General features: G+C 27.7%; 2 protein-coding genes across 6 annotated transcripts in view; one reads left to right on the top strand and one right to left on the bottom strand.

Moving 5' to 3' along the window:
- Positions 1–3,339: 3,339 nt before the first annotated feature.
- Positions 3,340–18,982, bottom strand: part of LOC107065192 (uncharacterized) — a 40,891-nt gene continuing 25,248 nt past the window's right edge. For 3 of the 5 annotated variants that reach the window (XM_089172524.1, XM_089172526.1, XM_089172525.1), the window contains exons 3-5: positions 9,455–9,626; positions 7,286–7,783; positions 3,340–4,360 (exon numbers count right to left, since the gene is read on the bottom strand). In XM_089172524.1, the coding sequence (XP_089028650.1) occupies positions 4,230–4,360; positions 7,286–7,783; positions 9,455–9,500 (675 nt within the window). In that variant the 5' untranslated portion in view covers positions 9,501–9,626 and the 3' untranslated portion in view covers positions 3,340–4,229. Of the gene's footprint in view, positions 4,361–7,285; positions 7,784–9,454; positions 9,627–10,180; positions 10,459–10,529; positions 10,684–18,982 lie in introns of those variants that run through there. The other 2 variants (XM_089172527.1, XM_089172528.1) reach the window with 2 other exon arrangements.
- Positions 11,140–18,351, top strand: LOC149032509 (uncharacterized). The gene is given in 8 exon segments (XM_089172529.1): positions 11,140–11,391; positions 11,890–12,104; positions 12,185–14,334; positions 14,337–15,917; positions 16,089–16,165; positions 16,300–17,047; positions 17,125–17,242; positions 17,345–18,351. Coding segments are annotated over 8 exon segments (5,181 nt in total). The 5' UTR covers positions 11,140–11,308; the 3' UTR covers positions 17,554–18,351.

Here is an 18,982-nt window from a genome sequence, read left to right as displayed (position 1 = left end):
ATAAAAAATAAATAATTGTAATTTAAGAAAGAAAAAAACAGAGAAAAGATTAACATTAGTATTATTAAATGAATCATTGATAATGCTAATCCATTCTTGATTATCAAAAAAAATTATTATAAAAAGATTAGATATTATAATAATGTATGATATAATAATGAAGATTATTAAACAGAATATAATTAATGAAGATTATCGAACAAAAATATAAAAGATGGATTTTTTTAAGTATTACGGTTCTAATTAATAATAACTAAATTAATGAAAAAAAAAATAAAAATAAAAATAAAAAAGAATTACTATCTTTAATTAGATAAAGATAACAAAGAAAAGATTAGCATTAAAATTATTTAAATCTTTCATATGATTATAGAACAAGGAACAAATAAAAGAGAATCCCAGGTAATAAATTGAAAAAAAAAAACAAAAGATGAAGAACAAGAGAAAGAAAAAGAAAAAGAAAAAAAAGAGAAAGAAAGAAAGAAAGAAAGAAAGAGGGAGCAAAAAAGAGAGAGAGAAAAAAAGAAAGAAAGAGAGAAAGAGAGAGAGAGAGAGAGAGAGAGGTTTAACTACATACATACATGAACATACATACATAAATGCATACATAGGTACATAAATGTAAGTGTAGATGCATACATATATGTATACATGCATGCATACCTGCATGCATACTTGCATAGGTGCATACATACGTACATAAATGTATATATAGGTAGATAAATGTATGTGTAGATGCATACATGGGTATATGCATGCATGCATAATGGTTTGAAAAGCGTATCTTCGCCTACGGAGAGAAATTAGGAGCGAGAGGCTCTCTTGGTGCAGAGATAGATATAGGACTCTCCTCCTCCTCTTGCTGCCAATAACGCGAGCCATTAGTAGCATGAAGGAGAAACGAGAGAAGCCGCGGTTGTTGACCCATTTCGTATTCTACGCTTTTACTACTACTACTACTACTACTACTACTACTACTAATACTAATACTAATACTACTACTCTTACTATCATTAATACACTAATACTAATATACTAATATCAACTACCCTCCCAACAACAACATCCGGCTCGATGATGATTGTCACGACTCTACGACAACAAACGAACTAATTACTTTCTTTATTGTTATCTCGACAAATCCCTGACATTTCTTTCTCTCTCTTGCCATTATTATTTCCACCGCTTTTTTACAACCCTCTTTTTATAACGCAATACGATCAGAAAACGTAAGATGTTGTTAATCTCGTTTCATTCTATTTACTTCGTTGAATTTTTCTTAATTATTATTTATTACCGATTATTAATTAGTTTAGGTTTAAATTTATTAAGTAAAACCTAATTATTAAATAATAAATTAAAATTATTTTTGATTATTACCGATTACTAATTAATTTAGGTTTAAATTTATTAAGTGAAACCTAATTAAATAATAAATTAAAATTATTTTTTATTATTACCGATTACTAATGTTTAAACAAATTAATAATAACTTTTTGAACGATACAAAATTAGAAATGTAATTCCAAAACATTTTACTCTATCAACAAATTTTTCTATCAGACAAAATATAAATATAGTAAATATTACATAAACATTTAAAATCGTTTAGTCGAAAACAAGTGGAAATAATTTTGACATATTTTCGAAAGGATAACTTTTAATCATGATATTTGAAAATGTGACTTTTTTTGAAAAGTTTGACTAACCGTAATATATTTCTGCAATTGAATTTTGAAGGTTGCTTAATAACGTGTTATCGATCGTAATATCCAAGTATAACTCTAGTTACCTATGTAAAGGAAAAGCACTACTTTAAGCAAACCCAATGATTAAAGCGTTTCGATTAAACAACACAACCATCCTCGGATTCATTGAATCATAAACGATAGAATTGTCTGTGGCTTTTCCAGCAAGCACGAATCAAACTGCATTTCAACCAATTACAATATCCGCACTGTTAGCGTGATGATGATAAACCGTTCGTTCGTTCGTTCGTTCGTTCGTTCGTTGAGTTCACGCTTTAGTCATCCAATTAATAATACGAATAACCAATCCTGATGCGTGAAAATCAAATCTTTTCAATTTTACAAACAAAAATTTTTTTTTTTTTTTCAACAACTCCAAACTAAACACAAAAAATTGGTGTTTTTTTCTTTTTTTTTTTTTTTTTTTTCATAAAACGAACAAATTGAGTTGTTCGGAATGTAATTTCATTTTTCTATGATAAAAATGAAGATAATATTTGCTTTGAGATTAAATCTAGGTCTTTTAAGTTGGCATAAACAGTTAAATTTGATAAATTTAAACCAATCACCGATCTCACGTGTTGTTACTTGTCAATTTGCATTAACTAATGTCATTATTGTGTCAGGTAAAAAACGAAATTACTTTTCGAACAATCTAATATTTATCTTTAATATAATACTCTTCGTGAAAATTTCATTTTCTTTTCTTTTTTTCTATTCTTATCGAATTATATTTTTATTAATCAATCACCGATATGAAACGATAATCGGACATGTATTTTTATTCATAATTGTAAATATCGAATAATAATAAATGTTGAAATAAATTATCAATTCCATTCGTAGTATATTGATAAAACAATAATAATACGACGAATTTATTTATAATTCCAATATATTTATATTTATTTATAAAAGAAAAATATATATAGAAAGAGAGAGTAATAGAGAGAGAGAGAAAGAGAGAGAATAAAAAAACATTCGTTGTATTAATCAACATTAGTTGATATTTTCTTCCACGACGATCTAATAAAATCGATGAAATTGATGAAATAAAATATTATTAAAAAATATTTTGAAATATCAAAGTATATAAACAAAATGGCCTCTCAGTTATTAAAGATCGAGAAAGTTTAGAATTTTTTTTGTTTTTCTATACAAGCTCGATCAAATATATTTGGCCCCTCCCCCTAAATCAGCAATCTTATACATATATATATATATATATATATATATATATATATATATAATCACTGGTTTTTATATTTGTTATTTTATTTTATTTTATTAATTTTTTTATTTTGTTTAAATAACGCTAGAAAAAGCTTGCTATACGTGTTACCCTAAACGAGAATAAACATTTTATGTATCTAAGCATGTATATAATATATACACATATATATATATAAGTAATACGATTTACGTATGCATATAATAAATATGATACTCGTTACACAAACTATTATATTAATAATAATCATAATAATAATAATAATAATAATAATAATAATAATAATAATTTAATACGAGGTAAGCCATAATCTTATGAATATAATATAATATAACTCTAATTAATCAGCCATTTTATTCATTTATATATATATTTAATTATTTATTTGATAATAAAAATCGATCGCTAAAACACAATGCTATGAACCTTTCCCTTTAACGAAAGGAATTAGGATCACAACTTTATCGTTAGTCCTTCCTATCCTTCGCGATCCTAACATATATATATATATATATATATTTTTTATTCTTTTATATGATTTACAATCATGATCAATTTTTAATGAAGTTAATTAAATTCTCATCATTGAGATATTTCGTTTGAAACGGGCGGAGATGATTTGTCGTCGATGCTTTTAGGAACGCGAAGCGAGGATTCTGGTATTTTTTATATATTTTTTTTTTTTTTTCATTTAATCGGCAGCCGGTTTATTTATTTATTTATTTATTTATTTATTTATATATATACTTATATATATTTAATTTTTTTTTATTATTCTTTCCTTCAATTTTACAAAAGAAAAAAACAAATAAAATACAAATAAGTAGAAACGATTGAAAATGAATTTTTTAACAAAAAAAAATATAAGAAAAATGATGTATGATCAATGAGGGATAATATATCCTATAATATGACGATTTATGACGATCTATGACGATCTATGACGATTAGACGCGTAAAAGCGTGTCGTTGTCATTAATGTCGAGCAATGGTCGTCCTTGATGCTGAACAAATCTATCAGCAGATTGTTGTCGACGTTGTTCTCGTTCTAGTTCTTGTTGTTGTAGTTGTTGTTCATCAGATAATTCTTCGAATTGTTGTAATTGTTGTAACAATTGTAATTGTTGTTGTTGTTGTAGTTGTTGTCGTTGCGAAGGACGCTGACCGTTATTAGATTCGTAAAGAATCGTATAGGATGGTAGGCGTCGTAGTAGTTGTTATCGCCTAGATGAACGAAAATCGGCACTAGGCTATGCAAGGGTGATCACCCCCTCTGGTTCTGGTGACCAACAATTATCGGATAACCAGCAACCAATCACCATTGAGATCACCCCAATCAAAAGTGCGAGGATGATGTAACCCTTGGCGTTTCCTAAAGACCCTGTTTTTAATAACAACCCCGATCATATCATTTTCCTTGTTTTTTTTTTTATTTATTTATTTATAAACTATATTCGTACCTAATTATTATATTGTTAATTTTGTGTGTGTGTGTGTGTGTGAGTGTGAGTGTATTCATTTGTTTTATTGTCAGGTTTATCATCGTCATCATATTATCATTTTCTTTTTATAATTTATATTTGTGTATTTAACTATTGTATCTGTAGTTTAGTGTGTGTGTATGTATGTGGGTTTATTAATTTATTTTTTTTTTTTTTTTACCATATTTAGCATCCCTATCATATTATTTTTTATATATTTTATTTTATTTACAATTTATATTTGTATCTACTTAACTATAACATTTGTAATTTAGTGTGCGGGTTTATTAATTTATTTTTTTTATTATATTTATCATCCTAATCATATTATTTTTTATATGTATTTTTTTTTTTTAATTTATAACTTATATTTATACCTAACTACAATATTTGTAATTTAGTGTGTGGGTTTATTAATTTACTTTTTTTTTGTCATATTTAGCATCCCCATTATATTATTTTTTATTTATTTTATTTATTTTATTTAATTTTTAATTTATAATTTATATCTGTACCTAACTATAGTATTTGTAATGTAGTGTGTGCATATATGTGTATTAATTAATTTTATTAATTTATTTAAAATCCCCTATCATATCATATTTGTTCTATATATTTTTATTAATAATCTATATTCGTACCTAACTATCCTATTATTAATTTAATATACATATGTGTGCATATATGTGTGCATTCATTTATTTTATTATATAATGTATTTTAAATAAAGTCTCACGTGTACCAATTTTTATTTTTAAATAATAATAATAATAATAATAATATCACTGAATAAAAGTTTCTTATAAAAATTCGTAAATAAAAATGTTAACGCAACCATATTACATAAAACGTTGATAGTTCATAAAAAAAAAAAAAAAACATGAAACTACGAAATATAACACAAAGGGCGCTTTTTATAATGAACTTGTTTTTTTTTTCCTGAAAAGAGTAAATAGTACTTGAGTGAAAGAAGAAAAGAAGATAAGTCTGAGTACTACCCTTCCTTTCAAGATAGTAAACGTACCACATACATACACACACACACACACGTATGTATATATATATATATATATTATGTATTTTCCTGTTCTTTTATAACCATCCAACACATTTTCATAAGCACCATGCAGAAAAGCTTTTTTTTCATTTATAACGAGAAAAAAAAATAAATGAATAATAAAAAAAAAATGTTGTTCAACTTTTGGAATATTATAAATCATCGATTATATTACAAAATTTTTCTTTTATATTAAAAGTATATATATATATATAAAAAAAAAAAAAAAAACATGAAAATTAATTATTATACGATAAATTATGATAATGGGGGGTTGGAAAATTCGATTAGACAAAAGAAAAATATTGATTGTTCTAACTATTGTATAAATAAAGTTCCATTTGATCGTTAACCATGTATTTTACACGGTTACGTTATTATGTAACTTGAGTAAACATTATGTTGACTATGAACGAGTATAATAAAGATAAAACGAAGTACTTTAACGGATCACATCACGTCTCGTTAAATCGTATTACTGTGTGCGACGTGTTTTGGACAATGTCGGATAGAATAAACGATTTAATCTGTTCACGAAGAAGACATTTAGACACGCGTTACCGTTTAATTTAACTCTCTTATATAATTCTATTTAACATTTTAAGATTTACACTAATAAGTTTATACTATGCACATGTATAAAAATTACATATACTTATATGTATTATAATTAAACTTGATTTTAAAAAGAAACGAACAAAAAAATTACATAAAATAAAATTTATATTCATATGATCAATATTTTTTTATTTAAAATTGTTATGTAATATAATTATAACGATATTAACAAATAATAATATTATAAAATTCAATACTATAAAATTTGTAATAAAAAAAAATAAATAAAATTAATTTATGAAAGGTTTAATATAATTATACCGATATTATAAAATAATAATACTATAAAGTTATTAATTAAATACTACATACTTACTATATACTACTACTACCACTACTATACTACTACTTAATTAAAATACTATAAAATTTGTATTACCAAAAAAAAAAATAAAATAAAATAAAATAAATTTATAAAAGTTATTCAATTTTTTGCATTTAAATTAAAATTAAGTAACAAGTAATTAAACATTTAATCAATACATTTACGAAATCAAATAAAAAATAACGATGAATATGTATTTATACTATTATGAATAAAGTCAAAAGTTTTTATATTGACAAAAAAAAAGAAAAAATATGGATATAGAAACTCTTATCACAAATTATCATTTCTATTTTGAAAGTTAAATGAAAGGCTTCCACCACACAGCTGGTATCCGTTTGCTAAAACTATCCCGTAATGTTTACACTTTCATGAATCTTTCAGAACAGTTATCGTAGTACTAGTAGTAGTAGTCCGTCCCTTTTACTCGTAAATTCCCTTCGAACTAGCCAACCAAACTGAATGGAAACTGGCAAACGAGCTTTGATATTAGAGACATTTCCTATTATTCCGAACGATAGAAAAATAGTACCTTTTTTCTACATCGTTTTCCAATAGTTTTAGTTTCATTTCATTCGCATTTTTTTCCTATTCAACAAATATTATTATAAATTAATTTGATAATATAATAAATTTAGTATATATATGCATTACACAATTTCTACTTAATCTACAAAAAAAAAAAAAATAAATAAATATTTGAACAAATATATAATAAATAATCGCGATTAATAAGGGCTACAATAGGGTGCTGTGCTCACCTAGAAAAAAAAAAAAAGAAAAATCTCAAATAACATAATTAAAAATAATAAAAAAAAGATTTACCCAAAGGACCCTGAGATTTCCATAGATTCATGAGGGTTGGATCTCGGCGCCAAACACGCCACCCTTGACGACCCCTACGTGATGGTCCAGTAGAAGAGCTCAATCCGCTTCCACCACCAGCTGCACCACCACCTGCACCACCGCCGATGCTTCCACCAGTAACACCACTTCCAATACCGGTACCAATACCGCTGCTTCCAACTACAGTAGCTGATCCTCCTCCTGAGGAACTTGAGCTTCCCGATGAAGGTAAATTAACACCACCAACACCACTACTACCCCCCCTAACTGCACCACCACCTGCTCCTCCACCTGTGCCACTGACTCCTACGACGGCACCACCGGCAACTGACCCGATTCCAACCCCAAGACCAGCAACACCAACACCACCACCACCACCAACAACTACGTTGGGACCTGAGGTACTTGACAAACCGGCCTGCGGCTGTCCGTGTGCCCCCAACCCACCACCACCCTGTGGCAACGGTAATCCCGTCGCTGTTCATCCCCCCGTTAGAAACGATGATTACGATCATCATCATGATGATCATGATGACAAGGACGAAGACGATGATGATCACGATGATGATGATGATTATGATGATTATCACATCATCAGGAGCCCCAGTAGCAGTACCAATAGTATATCATCATCATCAGTAGCAGCAGTAAGGAATAAAATCAAAAATTGTTTAGTTATTATTTCGTTTTAACACGTTTCGTGCCACATGGGGTATATACGACCCACACTTCAAAGATTCCAAAATGTTACTTTAGAAAGGTATACCTATTACATTTTTTTCAATATTACAAAGCTATAGTTAGCAGAAAAAAAAATACACATTTTTAATATACATTAAACAACAAAGTAATAATTTTAATTTTGATGGAATTATTTGAAAATTTTTAAACAAATACTTTGGTTTTTCAATAAGAATTCCAATTGGCCTATGTACAAAAAGTGCAGTATGGGTGGTAATATACACCCCCATATGGAATGAAACGTGTTAAGTGGAATTCATCAGATTTTGTGTTAATACAATGAGTTAATTCATTGAAATTATCATTTGATCTAAAATTAATTATTACTATTATTATTATTATTATTCCTATAAAAAAAAAGAAATATAACGTTCAACGAGATTACTAAATTAATCAAAGAATAAACATATATTATATATATTATATAAAAACGTATATACACATTTGAACATTTCAACATTTCTCGTTATAAACCATACACTCACTAACAAACTCTAAAAAACTAACTAACGTTTAACGTAATATACACATACATATGTAAATATATTCTCTCTAACTAATATGTTTACCATATAACTGTAATCAAGTAGGCAAATATTTGATATTTATCCGATTTCCTGAACACGTTTCGTTAACGTTTACGATTTTATTTTCATATTATTCTTGATACTCAACACTATGAACTTATTCTAAAATAAACAAAAAAATAAAAAGAACAAAATATTGATTGGTTCAATTCAATTTTTTCTTACACATGTAAAAGGAGTCATGTAAATTATTATTCCCCATATAAATCACTGTAATATAAGCTTCATGTATTCACACAATTTACACATGGTATAAGAATAAATTAAGTCATATGAGTGGAATGTAATGCATGGAACATAAAATAATAGACAAAGGGGTTTAAGAAAAAAAGCTAAGAAAAAAATGAAAGAGAGAGAGAGAGAGAGAGAGAGGGGTAAGGGGAAAGGTTGAAAGCTTATATGTATAGAATATTATATAAGAAGCATTATTAAATTTAATATGCATGTTTCACGTGCAAAAGGTGTATTATATTAAAAGGATTTAAGTAATAGCCACTACTAAACTATTTCCCTTTTGTTTCCACTTCTTTTACATTTTTTTTTGTTTTTTCTTTCTTTCTTTCTTTCTATCTATCTACCTTTTTCTGATCTACTTACTTGTATACGTGTAAAAGTAAAAAACATTTGATTAACTTATCAGTTCATTTCATTTTCTATCATTTTAACAAATGTAATATATGCACATATCAAGTTTATAAACATTATTCAATACGTTTGTTTGTTATATTATAATGTTATAATTATTATATAATATTTCAATGTAAATATGACAAAGTAAATGAATAAATATATAATATGTATAATATATGTAAAAACTCACCGCATATGGAAATTATTAAAATACCAGCAAGGATGAACCACCCCATAACGTCATCAACAGGTCACACCGATAAAAATCATCTTACACCACGACATCGCTCTTATTTTTCTTCAATCTTCAAAAATCTTTGATTTTTGTATTTAGAATTTATCCAAGACAATACAATGCCACCCTATAACATAAATTTTACATTTTTCCCATCAGATTTCTGTATAATACATGAAAAATCATTAATCATTATTTTTAATTTAACGAGATAAACTGATACAGTTATCTTTTAACTATTCAATTAGTATCTATGTATAATACTTATCCTAAAATATTCTCAATTTATCTACTGTCATATAAGTCATGTAATATACATATAATATACATAAATTAATAATATATACGTATAACTCAGGTAATACATGTAATATATGTATATGTACAATTATATATACGTATATATCTATGTATACATGTATATACAACATAGTAGAATAATTACAAATACATTCGTATCACGTTAAACTATAATGAAAGATGATAAGCTACAATATAGATAGAATCTTTAATAGAAATAATAAATCGATCATGATTCAGTTTGCCTCGAGAGAGAGCTTAGAATTGTTAGATCCACTAAAACCCTTGTTTTAATATGTAGTCCATGAGTAAATTCACTTCTGATGTGAGATAGGGTAGTAGACCAATAGTGATAGTATATATATATATATATATACGTACACATACACAAACACTCGACGTTTCCGCCAACTTGTAAATGGTTTAAATATGAAGCACGTCAGTTCGAATTGTAGTCAACGGCAAGATTATATTCATGGTCGCTGTGGGGGCTTTGTGACGACGACTACAGGTATAACACAACCATTGTCTATTGTAAAATTTCTAAACCTTGCCTCTGAGCCGTTGAAAAGCATCGCTAACGCGTTACCGTTCTCTTTTTTTCGCGCCCCGTTCCTGCCGTACTTTATAAAGAGAAAGTCAAGTGTATGTAAAAGAAACTGAAAAAGAAAATAAAAAAGTAAAGGGGAAGGAAGGAAGGAAAAAAAAATGAAATTAATTAAATGAATACCTGGTCTATGCAGTTGTTGACAGAAGATGGTGACATATTTCGACGTTGATCCAAAAAACACTTTATATGCAAACACTTCGTCATCTTACGATACTTTTCATTTAATATAATACGAGACACTACGAATAAACTCATTATAATAAACGAAATGAACTTGTATTTTAATATAATCACACGGATACCGGTAAACGTGACATGTAAACAAAACTCGACACGTGCGATACGCCTGCTCAATCACTACTGCCGTGTGAGCTGAGTACGTCACAAGATGGCGATTGCGCATGCGCAGTAGAATCTATCAATTTTAGCGGGCCCACTAGTATATCGAACGGCGACATTGAATCGATGATTTATATCGATTAATTTAATGGTTATTTTAAATACGATATATTAGTATTATGAGGATACGATAAAAATAAATCTTTTATGAATAAAATTAAAGTTAATAATAAAAAATTTATAATAGAATTTATTTATCACTAACAAAATCGATATATGCATAAATTTAATATTGAAAATAAACGATTTAAATTTCGATTTATTTCCCACTCTTACTGCCCACTAAAGGATATGTTTTATAGCGCTACGATCGTGTTGCGGAAAAATGTGGAAACTGTCTATTGTATCGGAGTTAATAACGGGTCCCAAAAGTATCTCCTTAAAAAACAACAAAAAAATGAAGTAAACAGGACGTGCTTAGTGTTAAATAAATCGAATTTGTAATAACGTATTTATAGTGAGCCTTAAGTTTTTTCTGCTATGTCAAATTTATTAATAAAATGACAGAAGATCAAATTATGGACATTGATATTATCTCAGATGCAGTCAAGTCGATAAATAATTGTCTACAATGTAGAATTTGGTAAGAACATATTTATTTAATTAATATTAAATATAAAAATAAATAATTTATTTATTTCAAAGAAAATGATATTCAAAAATTAATAGCTGCTGACTTAGTCAAAAACTTAATTTTTTTTTATTATTATTATTTATGATCATTTGTATAATTCATTTGTGAATGAATCATAGATAAAAAATGAATCATTGATAAAAAATAAATCATGAGGAATATTATAAAATATCTTTTATATTATTCTCTTATTATATAAGTTTGAATTATAGTTAAATATATTTCCACAATACATTTTGTATGTGCTGTAAAAAGTTTATGCGAATATATATATAGGGTCGTTATATATATATATATATATATGTTTATGATAAAGCATGGACCATTAAAGCATGCATAGATTAAATTAGACTTATCTTCTATATTTAAAAAGAAATCATTTGTAGTCTTCTATATAATTATAAAATTAAATTAATTGTCATTGTAAACAAACTATTTTTCTTTTAGTTTAGATACAATTTCTTCACCAGTTAAAACCCGCTGTGGTCACTCTTTTTGTCGAACATGTATAGCAACAGTGTTAAATAAGAAAAATAGTAGATGTCCTCTGTGTAACACTAACTTGCAACGAAGAAGTATTTCAAAGGATAAGCACATAGAAAAAAGTATTAAACATTTTGAAAAACTGTTAGAAGCTATTCGTAAAGATGTAAATATAGATAGTAAGTAAAATATATATATTTTCTATATATCATGATACTTAAAGAAAAGAAAATCTATTATAAGAATCAACATGTTACAGTACTTAATTATCAAAAGAATCCACGAAACACAAGAGAAGGGCATGGTTCACCATACGCTAAACAACATAACTCCTCATACATAACGAAAGGGCAAGAGAACAGAAATGAAAATATTTCTTTGTTCTTAACAAGTAAAATTTCAATGACAACAGAACAACCAGGTTGTTCCTCATCATATCAAAATATTACAGATAGAAGAGGTACAACAAGTGGAGAAAATATGAGGAATAAGATAAAAGAGAGTGATGACAATGAGAAGGAAATAAAAGAGAAGGATGGTTCATTGACAGATGAAATGTCAGGTGTTTATCCTCTGCTATCTTCACCACAGCTACCAGAAGTATCTAACAGTGATGACATTGCATTAGTAAAAGAAAAAAGAATTACAAATTGGTTAAAGAGTATATCTGATACAGACCAATTTGATAGTCCTAATAGTAGTCCTAAACTTTTGAAAAATTTATCTTTAGATGACACAGCTACTGTAGGATCTGGCACATCCTTAATGTCATCTGTAAGCAACATCAAAGTAGAAAAAGAATCTTACATATCAGATAATAGTAGTAATTCTACTGTAATAGAAGTATCTGATTTGTTAAAACCAATTAAAACATCTTTGAATGATACAAACAAGCCAGCAAAAGCAATAACAACAAAACGACCATTTATTGAACAAGCAATCAAATGTGATTCTATGGAACATAAATTAAAATATAAAGCGACTCACGCGAGAGTACGAGAACGTTGGATGAATGTTGTTGATAAAGTTCAAAAGAAAAATGTCAAGGATTCTGTTAAATCTAAGAAAGATACAATTAATTCGATGAATATACCCAAAAAATTGGATCTAAGTGTCGGTACAAAAGAAACTTGGGATAGGGTCGTTAGAATGGGTAAAGAAATGCAATCTAAAAAGAAAAAATTAAAATCATTGGACATAAGTAAAGAATGTACAAATACTACGAGAAATCGAAAATTATCTACAACAAATTTATACATTGAAGCTTACAATCGAAGAAAGGAAGAGGAATCTAAGAAGATTGAAATTAATCAAGAAAAAGAAAAGGAAGAAGAAGAAGAAGAAGAAGAAAATACCATAATCGAATGTAATTCACCTTGCAATAAGTCAAACGAGACGAGTGAACAACAGTCATTACAAAATACATCGTTCATTTCATTGGAAAAAGAAGGACGAGTTCCAATAATGAGTTTGCGTCGTGAACAAATGGATGACATTATCGGCGTTGCTACTAACCCTAATGAAAGAACAAATGATCAAGAAAGTAATTTCTCAGATCATGAAGATCAAGGAACTGTTCCGAAGAAAAGATCGTCATTGAGAAAACGTAACGACTCGAAAAATGTGTCTATTAATGATCAATCCTCACCTAAAATCACACCAGTCAAAGTAAATCTTGAGGAATATGATAATATTTTATGCGATGGTTCACCTTCGTTATCCCAAAGAAACGAACGTACTACTTCAATAAAAGCTAACGAAAATTCAATGATAAACAAATCATCAAAACAAAATCAAACAAGTAATAGGAAATCTAAAGAAGCTACGACGATACCCAAAGTTGCACAAGTACCAAATCCCAAATGCAATATAATGGAACAAATTAATCAAGACAGATTGTCCCAAGATTTATTTGAGAATGTTAACGAAATCGTTGATAAGAAAATCAATAAATCAAAAGGAAGAAATGTAAGTAAGGTTGTACCTTTCAGTAAATTAGGCACGGTATTTAAAAAGAGAAGAAAGGTTAAATTTTATAAACTTGGACCTATTAAAAAAGAATGCTCAATCAATCCTTTAACTATGGCAGTATTAAATTTTAACAAGATCAACATGATAACGTTTGAAGAATCTGATGATTTATTAGAAACTTATATAATGGAAGAAGAGTGCAATTTATTAAATCATACAAAATCTACTACGAATTTGATTGTTGAAAAAGATGTTAGAAATAATAAGATACAATTGTTAAAAGATACAAATATGAAATGTTCGTTGAAAAATCCAACGCAAGAATCATTAGATATTCTATTAATTTCAATGAAAGAACCAACAAATGAAAATATCGTTAATGACAATGATCAACGTGGTGTTAGATTTGAAAACGGTGAATCTTCATCAAAAAAAGATTAGAAAATCGTGGTAAAAATGGAATGTGTTCAAAACCTATGATAACGAGCATCGTTAAAATGATGTCATCGGAAGATGATTCTCAATTAAAGAATTTAGATTTGGAATCAATGATAGATCCGATACCAGTTAAGTTAAAGATTTCAAACGAATCGATGGGTTTAGAATTGAAAAGAAAATCTAAAAGGAATAATGACAATATTTCTTTGGGTCAAATAATTGATGGTAAGAAAAGAAAATTCATTGACAATAATATGAAAAATGATACGAGGAATAGACAAATAAAAGAATCGAGCGATGAAAATGATTCTGATGATGACGACAAATTGATTAATAACACGACACAAATTGATAAATTTAACTTAGGTGATAAGATAAACAATAATGAAAATGTTGATGCAGTTATAACACTCAGTTCCGAGTCAGATAATAACACGAATAATAAAAGAGTAATGATAAATTCATTAAACGAATCAACAAAACAAAAATATAAAAGAATAATGATAGCCCAATCAAGTTCAGATACCGATACGAGTTATACGAGGAAGAGGAAGACAGATATTAATGAAAAAAAGGACAACAAAAAAGTTAAAATTGATGAGAAAAATGGTGTATCAAATGAGGATTTCGAGGACGATAATCTAGTTAATAAGATTGTTAATAATTGGTGTGATGGTTTGGGTACTTCGAAATCCATGAAGAGATGTAATTCAAAAGAGATGATGAATTTCAAAGCAATGGTAATGATACCGCAAAGTATTGATTTCGATACATGGAATAATTATGATACGCCTGTTAATATTATTTCTGAAAAAGAAAAAACACCTGAAAGATCTAACAATGATATCATTGATAAAGTAAAGATGATTAAAATGAATGAGAATGATATGATAACATCAAATAAGAGGATAAATGGTATTGATAATTTAAATGGAGATGAAATCATAACAGGTAGTTTGGGTAAGAATTTTTTTACGGAAGAAAATATTATCGAAAATGTCAATAAATTGGAAAATAAGGATAACAGAAATATTCTTCCTATAACGAATTCGTCTTACATCGAATCTAACGATTTTTTCGACGATTTTGACGGCTGTAAAATAGAAGACAATTTCGAGAAAACATTGACAGAAAATGTCAATGGTTCTAACAAAGAAAATGAAATGCAAACAGATACGTATGTGATAAATAATCAAAATAATATTATCACGAAGAAAAATATAATGAGCAAGGAAAGAAATGATAATAAAAGAACAACAACGTTACCACCGGCTACTACTACTACTGCAACTACGACGACGACGACGACGACGACGACGACGTCAATATCTGAGATAGAAAAATACGAGAATTTTAGTAAAAGCAAAGGTCAACTTATCGAACAAAAAGATAACTCGTGCGAGTACGATTCTCTCATGAATGTAACACAAGATCAACTTTTGTTGAAAGCTCTCGAAGAAGATCTCTTTGGTGCCGGCAATTCACGTAGTTTAGGAAAGTCTACAAATACTAAAACGTTGTCACAGGAAAGAAGATTAGAAAGCTTGTCGGAAACGCCAACTAAATCCAAGAGAAATCTCGAGGTAACAACGAATCTTTATAACAAGATAGATTTTCTTGCATACTTGTTTGCTTCTTGTTTCTTATCTTGATAAGTTGCTTTGTTTGTTTGCTATTTCCAATAAGGTGTTTTTTATTTTATTTTTTACCCTTCCCTATCTATATTCAACGAAAATTCTTTTTTTTTTGTTTAGAATGCGCAGAATGCTCAAGAAATTTCCAGCGACGAGGATGAGATAATCGAAAATACTCCCCAATCTGATAAGAAATTGTAAGTTGTTTCGTCTTTTCTTTTCTTTTCTTTTCTTTCTTTCTTCTTATTTGAGATTTTTTTTTTTTTTTTGTATATTATTATTACGATATTTAAATTATCTATTTTAATTTGTTACATATAAACTTTTTCAGTATGGAAATTGATCGCAGCTCTGTGAACTCTAAAGCAAGAAAGTCTTTGACCATGTCGCAAACAGTAACACCAGTGTTGAATAAAAAGTTTCAACAAGTAGAGATGGCGAAAATAACAACTACTACTACACTATCTTTCTTGGTATCTTCTAAACTTAAAACTCCCATAGATCAAAATAAAATCCAACCGCTTTATCAAAGTACACCTAAGATAAAGCAAACAGCTTTTAATCGCAATAGTAGACCAACAACAACAACAACAAACTATTCTCAAAATAATCCAAAATTATTGGAAACTAGTGCAAATTTGAAAGAACAATTCAGAACGACGATGATGGATAACAAAGTAAATAATAAAAGATTATGTTTCGTTTGGAGTAGTTTGATGAATGATCAAATTGAATGTATCAAAAAATTAGCTAATTTGATAAATGCCGATTGGACGCAAAATTTTAATTCTACGGTAACACACGTTATCGTTTCTGCAAACGAAAGGACCAATGCTGCTACTAAAACATTGAAATTTCTGCAAGGAATTGCTCATAGAAAATTTGTCGTTGGTTTTAAATGGATTGTCGAGTGCTTAAAGAAAGGTACCTTGATAGATGAAGAACCTTACGAAGTTGTTGACTGTTATACTCTTGAGGCTGGTCCTCGAAAATCACGTTTAAGAGAAAGCGACTTGTTCGATGGTTTTGCTTTTACTTGTATCGAACCTTTCCAGAACATAACTGTTACTCAATTTCAGGTATATATATATATAAAGAAAAAAACTTTTTTTTTAAATTCGAAATAACTAATTATAATCAAATCTTTTTTTGTTAGGATATATTAAGAGCCATAGGTGCTACGATAGTTCAAAGTTTGGATGCACTTGCTGTTATACAAAATAAACATAAAGTTATATTATTACAAAATGAAGTACATAAAGACGAAGATGTTGGTAAGAGAATTCAAATGTTTTTAACTTTAAATATATTTTACTTTTTTTTTTTTTTTCAATTAAATTGATTTAAAATAAACTCATGTGATATTAATGTTACAGCAAATTGGTTTAATAAAACCTCAGCTGTACCAATTTCTTGCGATTGGGTTATAGAATGTATTAGTCAATACAAATTAGTATCTTGTTATGTTCATCTTCACGATATTGTAACGGAACATGTATTGAAATTAGGATATCCACAAAATATGTTAGATCCTAATGAATTCGACACTACGTGTGATACATCGGTTGACTGTAAATCAAGGTAAAAGTTGAAACTTAATGAATATTCATTATTCATTATTCAATCATATACATATACTTATATACACAGTATCTTCCACTGTATTGTATCATATATACTATTGTCTTCCTTTTAATATGAAAAAAAAAAAAACAACAAAGAAACAAATCAAAATTATTCTAAGTAAATTATTTAACGTGATATGTTGTCAGTTAATGTAACACATTTCTTGTTAATATTGTTCTCGCATTGTTCACAGTTAATTATTTGTGCACTTAACGTTTTTCCAAGCCATTGTAAATAAATTAAAGTTGAATATATTTATATATACATATGCATATAAAAAAAAAAAAAAAATAATTTCATAAGAATGTTAATGAGAATGAAAAAGAAAACAAGATTTATGTAAATTTGTGTACATTTTCACCTCTAATGTGCCAAATTAATTATATATATATATATATTTCAATATGATAATCGTTGACATATTTTTAACAATAATTTCAATACTCAGAAAAAAAAATGAATTTATATAAAAGAAGAAAAAAAAAAAGAATTAATTTTGTATAAAGAAACAAAAATCATCACCCATCGTTTGGTTCTTATAGATGTAAGCTATAAAAATTACAATGTACAAATATTGAAGATAAGAATTGAAAAATAAGTTATTCCTTGTAATATTTATATACGACGTTACTTCTTTTTTCCCCCGAACAAATGTTTTGTGTCCTTTGTAAAAAATATTAATGTAAAACTCGTCTTGTTGATATAATTATATATGTTACGACTTTTGCGATGAGAGAGAGAGAAAGAGAGAAAAAGAGAATAAAAATGGAAATATTAGGTTTGCCAATAAGTAAAAGAAAAATATTATTTTCATATAAACTATTTCGAATTTGTAATACAAGAAAGAATCAATATTACTTACATTAGATATAAAATAATTACAATTTACAAATTATTTATTAGCAAGCCTATAATATTTATATATATATATATATATAAAACTTATAATACAAAAAGCTTTTCAATAAAATGTACTCGTAGAAATAGCCAACATAACAGACAATATGAGAATATACAGACATAAGTGCATATATAGATATGTATATATATATATATATATATATATATATATATATATATAACCGTCAGAAAATTTGACAAGGAAAACGACAAGCATCGTGCAATATTAGGATCCTGCGTAGGAATCAGTAGTGTACTATTGTGTGAGAGACATGGAGAGGGCACTCGTATATTCACCGAGACACACGAGCCGTATTGATTTGCCCGGGACCACCTGTAGCCAACTCTCTCTCATCTACCTTCGCGTATCACAGTAATGGTTATGAATCTCATCCAATTGCCTAGTACTAACGGGAATAATCCTACTGGTATCCTTACACATGCAGTTAATGTAATATCTACAATACATTTTTATAAATAGATATATA

The sequence above is a fragment of the Polistes dominula genome, unplaced genomic scaffold (assembly GCF_049000335.1).
Source record: "Polistes dominula isolate Pdom_NZ unplaced genomic scaffold, Pdom_raw_medaka contig_23, whole genome shotgun sequence".
NCBI classification, from domain to species: domain Eukaryota; kingdom Metazoa; phylum Arthropoda; class Insecta; order Hymenoptera; family Vespidae; genus Polistes; species Polistes dominula.
The sequence above is the reverse complement of the archived record's forward strand: the minus strand, read 5'-3'. Positions and strand labels throughout refer to the sequence as shown.